Source organism: Drosophila suzukii, chromosome 2R (genome assembly GCF_043229965.1).
Source record: "Drosophila suzukii chromosome 2R, CBGP_Dsuzu_IsoJpt1.0, whole genome shotgun sequence".
NCBI lineage: Eukaryota > Metazoa > Arthropoda > Insecta > Diptera > Drosophilidae > Drosophila > Drosophila suzukii.
Genome location: NC_092081.1, coordinates 2,148,553 through 2,159,770, shown reverse-complemented (window position 1 = coordinate 2,159,770; position 11,218 = coordinate 2,148,553). Strand labels below are relative to the sequence as shown.

Here is an 11,218-nt window from a genome sequence, read left to right as displayed (position 1 = left end):
TTTGAAGACCTCCAAAACGACCCACCCTAATACATCCATATAAAAAAAATACACCTTTAAACGAGGGGAGGGACGATCGCACCTTCATAATAATAATGTTCTGATATCAATATTTGTGGGCTAAAATTCATGTAAAGTGCATAAATTTGCAATGGTTTAGGTAACAATCGACGAGAATTTGAGTAAGGAATGTGATAAAATTAAGAGATCAGTACATTTTGCATCTCTGGTTTCCCTAGCTTAAATCTTCTATATTTAATTCTTTCTACTTTCACTGTAATTTCTCCTGAACCAATCGAATTTTTAAACAAAACTTAAAACAATCACATCACCTTTCGATCGGTGTATGACTCGTTATGATCGGAGAAATCTTCTGGTGCGCTTCGTCACTACGTGTACGACCGTCCCCAGTTGTATGTTGCATGTTATGTTAGTACCAATTTTAAGAATGCGTGAGGGCACTGCCCCCTAGCCTCAAAGTAGCTACGAACCTGGTGGGGTTTTAGCCCTCCGGCAGACAGCATGTTGTATGTAGACTTATTGTAGGATATGCTTTACAAGTTCAGGTATATTATTGTGTATGTGTGCAGAGAAAATACGCAGGCCTCTGGACTAAAACAGTACATATTGGTGTGAAACTCTAAGTGTTCTTTGCCACTACTTGAACGGCCGTCCTTATTGATAATATACTGGAAAATTTTACTTGCGCTTTTTTTTACAATCTTGCTATGGATCGACCCTTTGTTGGCCTCTCTGTCAATCGCTTCTTCTTGCTAATTTACGATTTGTGTACACATTTTATTTTTGTACTGAATAGGTAGTACACATACCATACATAATGAAACACTCGTGCAAATAGACTGAGACATTTGGTGATAAGCCTTGAATTCTGTTTTATAAGACCCTGAATTGAATGTTCTGAACGTGGACGTAGATCCTTAAAGTGTTACCAAAATTTAAATATACATTTTTGTTATAATAAATTATAACAGTAACAAGGGAAATACAGCGGCCACTGGAGGTTTGCACACAGAGAGCATTCTGACGTTTCTATCTGAGTTAAAAATGTTCTTAAAAATAGAACGTAAAAGGGTATACTAGATTCTTCGGAAAGTATGTAACAAGCAGAAGGAAACGTTTCCGACCCCATAAAGTAAATATATTCTTGATCAGGATCACTAGCCGAGTCGATCTAGCCATGTCCGTCTGTCCGTCTGTCCGGATGAACGCTGAGATCTCAAAAACTATAAGAGCTACGCTATTGAGATTTGGCGTGCAGATTCCTGAGCTTCTTACGCACCGCACCGCACCCACAAACCGCCCAAAACTGTGGCTCCTACAGTTTTGATGCTAGAATAAAAATTTTAACTGAAATGTATTGTTCTCATCAATACCTATCGATTAACCCCAAAAAAAAGTTTGCCACGCCCACTTTACCGCCCAAGCCTGTGACGCCCACAATTTTCATGCTAGATAACAAATTTTAACTGAAATGTATTGGTCTCGTCAATAACTATCGATTGATCAAAAAATAAATTTGCCCCGCCCACTCTAACGCCCATAACGCTTAAATCTTTCTACCGCCGGTAGGTGGCGCATTTTAATCTCGTTTTGCTGCTTGCATATCTCCATTTAGCTGAGTAACGGGTGATAGTCGAGGTACTCGACTATAGCGTTCTTCCTTGTTTATTTTGTAAAAATTTAATTGAGACTTAGTTCTTATTATCAATTAACATCTATACCAAAATTTTTCGTTAAAAAGTTATAAGAAAACAATAATTGTTAATTAGCAAACTCAAAAGAGTTCGGGAGGGTTTAGATATATTCATATAGAAAATCGGCTGCTAACGAAATTTCACTAGCGCCACCTAGCTTTCACGTTATGTGGCGTGTTAGTGACATCTCGTAAACAGGCGATAGGAATGAACATTAGGGGAATCTTATTTGTTAGCTGAGTGATGGGTATCTGATAGTCGAGGCCGTCGACTATAGCGTTTTCTCAGATTATCAGAGTAGTACGTATTTAATAGTAACGGCACTCGACTATATCGTTCCTTTTTGTCATATTTTAATTTATAATTTTTTCACGATTTCTATTTTAAGTGTTTCGTTTCTGTTTTGTTTTTTTCACCTTTGGTTTTGAGTTTTTATTAAGTGTGCTGTCTTGCCACTTTCACCTCGCAGCTGTGTTTGGCAATCAAAAGTTTGCTGCGTGCGACATTGAGACGGCAGATAAGGCGGCTGGTCCTTATAAAAGTTTGTAAATCTTTGATTGCACAATAATGATGCCAGCCCTAAAATATTTATTTTTGCAAATGCCAAACATTTCGTCTAAGCTTGCAATTTTTAAAAAGATTAAAAGATACCAGACCTTTTTATTATATTTAAAAACAATTAACATTGTGTAACGGATATCTCATAGTCGGGGGGAAAAGATTACATCAACATTTACAATTTGTATTATTATTTTATTCTAACATGTACTTTATATTAAAAATTACATTTTTAAATGGTTAAAAATATTTTGCTCATTTAAAAAATAAAATTAGTATGGTTGCTTAGAAAACTATTTGAAACTGACGTTATGTTGCTTTTTCTTTTCGAACTACGACTGGTTACGATGGGTAATGTTATTATTGTAAGACCAGTTTTGAATTTAAATCTTTTCGGAGCAGTTTTTCTCTTATAGCAACAGTTGTCTGCTCCCCCGACTCGGTGATATTGCCTTTTCAACGCCCATAATACTTAATACAGCCTCTGCTCAGGACGCCTGTTTGGTCCTCAGCTCTCGATGGCCTCCGTCTCCAATTGGGCCTCGATTATCTCTGCGTGCAGGCGCACCATGTGGTTGTTCAGGTTGCCAACGCTCTGATAGCACTTGTCGCAGTACTCGCAGGCGAATGGCTTCTCCCCGGTGTGCACGAGCAGGTGGGAGTTCAGGTGACCCCGCGTGAAGAACGCCTTGGAGCACCGGTCACACTTGAAGGGCCGCTCCATGTTGGGGTTGTGCGAGCGCATGTGGGTGCGCAGGTCCGACTTGGTGGGCCAGTATTTCGAGCAGCGTTGGCACTCAAAGATTCGCGGCTTGGCCTCGCCGGTGTGGGTGCGCAGGTGGGACAGCAGCTGGGTGCGCAGGACGAACCGCCGTTCGCAGTGCTGGCATGCGAAAGGTCGCTCCGTCGAGTGCACCGACTTCACGTGGTATCGCAGGCTGTGCCGCGAGGCGAAGCTCTTGCCGCACTCCTCGCACTGGTACCGCATCTCGCCCATTCCGTGCACGGCGATCATGTGCAGCTTCAGCTGGAAGTTTCGGGTAAACTTCTTCTCGCACTCGCCGCACGGGTGCAAGGACCGCGGGGAAACAGCCGTCCGCTCCACACTGGGTTTCTGCTTGTCTTGGCGTGGCTTTGTTCTCCGTCTTTTGGGCTTTCCCGTGGGCTTCGGTTCTGGTTCTTCTGGTGATTCCGGGGGCGTGGGCAATTCTACTTCGAAGGGTTCGGGGGTCTCCGGCTGGTGATGCGGCGTATTCAGGCTGCCGGAGTCTACAGTTGATGCCCAGTACGTAGGAGCCTCGAACTCACTGGGTGAACTCTCCTGGAAGTCCAAGCTTTCTGTGGGGATACGACAAATAAAATTTATTAGCATATTTTGAATAAATATAACTTTTCTATAGATTGGGAGGACTATAATATGACAAGACAGTGTTTGAGGCGTTGGGACATGGAATTAAATTATATCATTCACAGTACCAAAAGCTTTATTTTTGGAAATGTCAATATTGTTTTAAAGTCAATAAAAGATAACCCTTTATATTAATAATTGTTTAAACTTAAATCAAACTACCCTGTGCGAGGTGCAGCGAAATCAACCATAAACGGGCATGGCTAGCGCTTAAAAACCAAAAATGTTTTTTTTTTAAATTAATTCTTTTTGTTTGGATAACACTTCCAAAACTTCATTTTGATCGGAATGGTAGGTTAGATATAGAAGGAGGTGAGCTGTTTAAATGGGTTTTATTCGAAACCACATCTTGGAAACTGCAAGATCCGATCATTCAAAAAGTAATAAGCCGTATTTAAAATTTTATTTTTACATATTCATCATTTTAAAAACTATTGCTTAAACGAAATATGATGCAATTTTTAAGTTTTTATAATTTACACATACAAACAAAGAAAATTATTAAACATTTTTGTTCAAAAACTTTGTTTAAGCAGTATATTGGGATACACTAACAGACAAAATGTACATTGTAAGTTTCTGATGGTCCTGTTTTTTCTTCTTTTTTTAAACTTTCAAAAACATGAACAACTATGATGGTAGATTCAGAACTCTCTTTCAACCACAGTATTAAATGAAACTGTATTCCGATGGAAGACGAACTAAAATAATTCGAAAAATTTGTTCACTCCTTTTCTAGTTGAGCTTGGCTTTAAAAATAAAGTCTATAGTCACTATAGTGACTTCCTGGGACAGATCGAGGTTCACACCTGTTGGGGACACCTTACCAAAGTCCACAGTCTCCATTAGCGGCGACACATAAGCCACCGGCTTGCTGGGCTGCTGATGCGCGGACACAGGAGCCTCCAAACTGCCCACCTCCCGCTCCAGGCACTCTAGCACGTCGTCCAAGGCCAAGGCGTCGCCCACGGCCACCGTGTGCTTCCACTGCTCGTGCCGCAGGCGGAGCACCTGCTCAGAGTGCTCGCACCGCCTCTGGAAGTCGCGGGCGTCGTGCAGGCGGCGCAGGCAGAGATCGCAGATCACGTCGGTGAGATTGTCGCCGGGATCCAGGAGCAGGGCGGGGGCCAGGGCCTTCAGCTCCACGGCCAGGCGGCTAGAGGCGTCATGGAGGCTGTGGTAGAGCGGCGGTTGCTCCAGCAGACAGCAGCGGCAGACGAGCGGGTGGTGCAGCAGCAGCGAAAACATAATACTTTGGTGCCAAAATCTCTAACAGTCACGTACCGGTATCGGGCTTTTTTTTTCCAAATTACGGTCGCGGGTTTCACTAGAAATTAAATTTGAAAGGCCAGAACCATACGATTGGTAGCACTGACGTTCATAATTGTTTTTATCTAAATTTGGTCTGCCTAGGTTTTCATTTTAGAACCTATACGAAATCGGATCAGATCGCGGTTTGATCCCAGGCTTAATACTTGGTGCGTCTGCTCGGATCGCCGTTCGCTGGACGTCTGAGGGTGCGGTCCGCATCCGATCCATTCCACAAAGTAGTGTTGCCAGCGATGGCTATCAGGAAAGGCGACCGGGGGCGCACAGATAGCCCTTGGCTTGGGCGATAAGTCAGCGGCGGCGGTGGCGACGATTTGGCTGGGGGGTGGGGGTGCACAGATTCTACAGGAAAGAGCATCTGCGGAGAGGGTGTCAGGGGTGGGGTAGGGCTACTTTTGCAGGTCAACGTCAACGTTTGCTAATTTTCAGTTCGTGCCGGCTAATTGATTACCCTGGTGGACATCCGCAGACTGTCCCTGAACCGCGATAAGGCGTAATTATCTCGTCGTTATTTGGGTGGTCCACATCCCGGAGATCCCCACCACCTACCTACCTCCATTCTCCGCCGTGCCCTCATCGTTGAGTGTCGAACGCACCGAAATAGACCTGTACCGGACCTTATCTTCGATCCGCAGCGGATTTCCCAGTCCTCTCGCTGTTGTTGTATTTACCGCTACCTTTCGACGGCCAAAACTGCTCCAGGAGTTGGCCAACTGATTCGCCACTGATGAAAGTCTCTTGTAAATGTCACTAGAAATTAAATGGTACCAATATTGCCATTAAAATGCTCAGTCAGTATAGTTCTTGAAAAGGGCAATAAGTAGGTGGCGACTGGGGAAGCCTTAACAAACATAATTTGTTTACGGCATGAGCTCACTATCTCGCCTGGCGATGATTTTGGAATCTAAAGTTCAGACGCAGCTTATCAATCTGACAATCATAAATTCCGTTTAATAATCTCAAACAATAGCTTTTTATTCAAGGCTTAAGGTAAAAGATTTTCTTTCGTCTTGTAATACATTCAATAGTATTTATGTTTATGTAGCTCATTCACTCAAAAAGCGACACTTCTCAAGATAGCATTTTGAGATAAATGCATTTAAAGCGATTACATATTTAATCTCTCAACCTCTGTGTACTAAAAATAGGATCAAATTGTTTGTGTGTTGTGTTTTTTGAGATATGTATCTTTTTAAGTCACTCATTGAGCAAATGAGCGATAAATACGTTCAATGTATAGGTAAGGCATGGCGTGAAAGGACCAACAACAAAATGAAAGCAGTCGCAATTTCCACATTTTTTATGAATAAGAAGTGAATTTTAACACATGTCTGTTGTACATGGTAAAATAAGATTGAATAAAGCGATTACATAGTTGAGATTAAAGATGAATTTACTTAATGGGATGAATTTCCCCGTAAAAGCCCTTTGGCATGTTAAATCAGTGATCGTGCATGCTGGACAACTTCTCACTGATCTGCAACTGGGTTTTTATCATCATGGACAGGGTGATGGCCATTAGCATATCGCGCAAATTAGCATTGAACATTAGGCGGAAGTTCTCGGAATCCACGACCGGAACCGAGCTGAGGGCGTCGTGAAGGGCCCGGCCAACCAAGTTGTCCGGCTTTCTCTTCCGGGCCAAAACGTCGTTGATATAGCGCAGCACCAAATCCAGGCGCTTTTGCATGTCCTTTGTGCCTTCCACCACTTGAACCAATTCCGGCAAAATGCGTCCCACTTGTTTAGTTGCCGGGTGCAGCGATTGCTTCTCCATCAAACGCAGAGCCACCATTTCGGAATTTCCACTGGTCATCTCCAGCGGCAGCATCGAGAACATCAGGCCTTTGGTACCGCCGGGCACTCCGATCTCGACAGCGCAGTACAGTCGCGGTAGCAGTCTCTGGGTCTTCAGGGTTGCATCTACTAGAAGGTGCAATGGCTGCCCTTCGCCGCATTCTCTGGTATAATATTCGTAAAGCAGAGTCGCGGAGCGGGACACCGATTTTCCAGTGGAGAACCATCCCAGCACACGCTCTTGCGGACAGGTGAGCATATTGAGCTCCAGACTATCGGTAGCATATGCATGATCCAAGTCTATGCGGCCAATGTCCGGCTGTTCCTTATGTAGCACTGTGAAGCAATTGGTGATCTCGATGTGGCCATTCTTAGCGTTGTTACGGCCCAGAATTGTGCCCATTACCTGGCGTGTAGCTTTTGATGAATTACTGGAAGGGAACACGATTTATGTGCACTTACCTGCTTGGCATCTTTTGGTCGGCGATCGTAGGCGTCGATAATTTGGAAAAGCACCAATGGATGTAGCAGCACCTTGGCCCGTATATTAAAATTGCTGGTCATCGTGAGTTGTAAGAAAAACTTTTAAGAAAAAAGACTACTTTCAGCAAAGTGAAGTTGGCTGTGCTTGCGTCAAAGTCAAAATGCCAGTGTTGGACAATCTGAAGAACAGGAAACATGCCAAAGTGTGGTTTTCCACCCATTTAGAAACAATTAAAAATGAAACACAAACTCACTGTATAAAACGATTTATGAAATATTCTGGATGTTTTTTATAAGCTTTAATATTCATCAAAAATCTCCAGCAACTGAGGGAACGACCCTAATTGGTCCGGTTGAATTTTTAAGCACCTGTGACTTGTTTCGTAAGTAAAAATATGTAACATATTTTTTTTTTTTTATAAGTTATTGATTAAAATCAATAATAATATAAGATTAACTAAAACTATACATTCTGATTTGATTTTAATGTAAAAATTTCCTGCTGCTGATGCTAAAATGGTTTTTTAATGAGTTAATGTGACAACTCTGATTTGCAGAATGGAGTTTGTATGGAACAGTTAACAAATAGCTTAGAGATTACCCTAATTCTTTGTTGAATCTATATTGTTTCGAAAAGTTTTGGGACAAAAGTTAACCAAACAAAACTAACAAAGGTCTAGTGTTTAATGTGGTTGGTTGGTGACAAACTTACCGGCAAAATTACCAACCTGATTACTCCGAACTTAGTTAATTTTTTGAACATAAAACAACCAAATCATCGAAGATTTTTTTCACTCCTTACATAACCTCACAACGTTGTGGCGCCCACAATTTTGAAGATTTTGTTTGCAAGCAAGTGTAATTTTATTTTGATTGTCAATACATATCTGCACACCAAATCGGTACATTAGTTAATATGTTAATCTTGTGCCCGTTTATAGCAAGAACATGGACAGTAACGTCACAGTCGGTAGATAAAAATATAATGTGTAAAATGTAAAATTTTTGAAGTAGATAACAACGGTGTGTCATGGTCATGGCGTTCGAGTATACATGCATACTTTTTTATTATCTTTAAAAATCCAAATTTTATACCTTTACAACAGTGGTGCCCACTGGCCTGACTCGCGAGTCTGGACACCTCTGCCGGCGCACTGCCACGACACCGACGTTGTAAAGTTAACAACAACAATAAGACATTAATATTTTTAAATACCTTTATTATTTCATTACATACATTTATATTTTATAATAGTTAATCGTAGACTAAAACGAAATATTGTAGGTAAACGTATGTCACAGGCAGAAGGGAGCGTTTCCGACACCATAAAGTACTACTGTGGGCAAAAAGTAAAGTGAATTTGTTGTCTTCGATTTTCGTGGCGTTGTGCAAATAAGAAAGCAATTCATCTAATAAGACCCGAACTATGGGCAACAACATCTGATTTTTGCATCACGATAAAAAACCGGCTCACATTTCACTCGTTCTTCGTGACAATTGGCTCCAAGCGTTTCGAGTCGATTGAGGATATAAAAAGAAATTGAAGAAAGTGCTGATGTCTATACCGGAAGTGACTATTTGGGATATTTCGAGGATTGGAAAAACTTCACTTTAAAGGGGATGAAACTGATTTAGAAAAACAAATAAGGAATTATCATTTTACAAACAAATTCACCATACTTTTTACGCACAGTAGTTTTATTTCTAGTTTATAAAAATATACAAAAAATATTATTTTTAGTTATCGGCTGTAGAAAAGAAACGAAAAACGATATAAATGAATAAATAAATCTTCATGGCCCACAAAATGTTTGTCAAATATGATGGTGTTACTTTCATAAATCAAGAACCGTTATCAATACTTTTATATATTTAACTGACTTGGTTTTTCACAAATCTTTTCCCTGGCACTGCTGAAACACAAACCAGCTGTATAGGTTTTTTTATACCCTTGCAGAGGGTATTATGATTTCAGTCAGAAGTTTGCAACGCAGTGAAGGAGACGTTTTTTATTATATCTTTGGTGTTTTTTAACATATAACCTACTACGCTTGGAAATAACATATGATATCTGATAGTTCATAGTTCCGAATTTCGAATCTAATTTAATAAAAAACGGACGACTATATCATATAGCTGCCATAGAACCGATCGAAAAATTGGAAAATAATATGAAACCAAATAAAGCTTCGGTGTTTTTTGACATATTATCTTATTCTATTGGGGATATCATTTTTTGTATATTTTGTAATAAATTTAACTGCAAGGGCGTACAAACTTCGGCTTGCCGAAGTAACTTCCTTTCTTGTTATTTTTGCTCCACCTTTTTAGTCAAAATTATCTCACGAACATATTACGTGAACTCTTAATAATATTATTGTCCGCACGATAGATTGATACTGAATTTATTTGGAATTTTTGACTTGTCGTCACATATGAGATTTGACGAGTTCTTTACCTTACCCTTCTCGTCATCTTACCCTTCACTCACCAACGGCTGTCAAGGACAGTAGTACCGCTACTGACCGCTTAGTAACGTGGCGCTGGTGCTGTGTGTTTTTACTTGCTACACCCGTTACTCGTAGAGTAGAAGGGTATACTAGATTCGTTAGAAAGTATGTAACAGTCAAAAGGAAGCGTTTCCGACCCCATAAAGTGTATATATTCTTGATCAGGATCACTAGCCGAGTCGATCTAGCCATGCCCGTCTGTCCGGATGAACGCTGAGATCTCGGAAACTGTAAGAGCTAGGCTTTTGATATTTGGCGTGCAGATTCCTGAGCTTCTTACGCAGCGCAAGTTTGTTTCAGCAGCGTGCCACGCCCACTCTAACGCCCGCAAACCGCCCACAAGTGTGGCTCCTACAGTTTTGATGGTAGAATAAAAATGTTAACTGAAATGTATTGGTCTCGTCAATACCTATCGATAGATCCAAAAAAAAGCTTGACACGCAGACTATAACGCCCATAACGCTTAAATCTGTCTACCGCCGGTAGGTGGCGCATTTTAATCTCGCTTTGCTGCTTGCATATCTCCTTTTCCATTTGGTCCCTTTAGCTGAGTAACGGGTATCTGATAGTCGAGGTACTCGACTATAGCGTTCTTCCTTGTTATACCCGTTACTCGTAGAGTAAAAGGGTATACTAGATTCGTCGAAAAGTATGTAACAGGCAGAAGGAAGCGTTTCCGACCCCATAAAGTATATATATTCTTGATCAGGATCACTAGCCGAGTCGATCTAGCCATGTCCGTCTGTCCGTCTGACCGTCTGTCCGTCTGTCTGTCCGGATGAACGCTGAGATCTCGGAAACTATGAGAGCTAGGCTATTGAGATTTGGTGTACAGATTCCTGAGCTTCTTACGCAGCGCAAGTTTGTTTCAGTAGACTGCCACGCCCACTCTAACGCCCACAACCCGACCAAAACTGTAACTCCTACAGTTTTGATGCTAGATAGAAAATTTTAACTGAAAAGTATTGTTCTCATCAATACCTATCGATTGACAAAAAAAAAGTTTGCCACGCCCACTTAAACGCCCACAAACCGCGAAAACCTGTGACGCCCACAATTTGCATGCTAGATAAAAAATTTTAACTGAAATGTATTAATGTCGTCAATACCTATCGATTGATCCAAAAAAAAATTTGCCACGCCCACTCTAACGCCCATAACGCTTAAATCTGTCTACCGCCGGTAGGAGGCGCATTTTAATTTCGCTTTGCTGCTTGCATATCTCCATTTCCCTTTGAGTAACGGGTATCTGATAGTCGAGGTACTCGACTATAGCGTTCTTCCTTGTTTTTATTTCCATTTTCTTTAAATTCAAATGATTTAAAACCGCATCTATAATGTAAAATTTTAAAATGATTCTTGTGGTCTAAATACACTATTAAGGTGAAAAGTAAATGTATATATATTTTTTTAGTTA

The 11,218-nt window shown here is 41.0% G+C and overlaps 2 protein-coding genes across 2 annotated transcripts; both read right to left on the bottom strand.

Moving 5' to 3' along the window:
- Positions 1-2,343: 2,343 nt before the first annotated feature.
- On the bottom strand, positions 2,344-5,207 carry LOC108019622 (zinc finger protein 391). Its single transcript, XM_017087503.4, has 2 exons — positions 4,509-5,207; positions 2,344-3,611 (listed from the first exon to the last, which is right to left on the bottom strand). Exons 1-2 carry the CDS (start codon positions 4,927-4,929, stop codon positions 2,782-2,784), a joined length of 1,251 nt encoding a protein of 416 aa, XP_016942992.3. The 5' UTR covers positions 4,930-5,207; the 3' UTR covers positions 2,344-2,781.
- A 1,078-nt stretch (positions 5,208-6,285) lies between these two features.
- Positions 6,286-7,461, bottom strand: eIF3f2 (eukaryotic translation initiation factor 3 subunit f2). The gene is made up of 2 exons (XM_017087566.4): positions 7,270-7,461; positions 6,286-7,213 (listed from the first exon to the last, which is right to left on the bottom strand). Exons 1-2 carry the CDS (start codon positions 7,369-7,371, stop codon positions 6,452-6,454), a joined length of 864 nt encoding a protein of 287 aa, XP_016943055.3. The 5' UTR covers positions 7,372-7,461; the 3' UTR covers positions 6,286-6,451.
- Between the last annotated feature and the right edge of the window lie 3,757 nt (positions 7,462-11,218).

Excerpts from the sequence above, each read along its gene's own strand:
- LOC108019622 (XM_017087503.4), bottom strand. The coding sequence starts at position 4,929 with ATGTTTTCGCTGCTGCTGCACCACCCGCTCGTCTGCCGCTGCTGTCTG. Across the intron at positions 3,612-4,508 it reads AATGGAGACTGTGGACTTTG|AAAGCTTGGACTTCCAGGAG; the intron begins GTAAGGTGTCCC and ends GTATCCCCACAG.
- eIF3f2 (XM_017087566.4), bottom strand. The coding sequence starts at position 7,371 with ATGACCAGCAATTTTAATATACGGGCCAAGGTGCTGCTACATCCATTG. Across the intron at positions 7,214-7,269 it reads GACCAAAAGATGCCAAGCAG|GTAATGGGCACAATTCTGGG; the intron begins GTAAGTGCACAT and ends GCTACACGCCAG.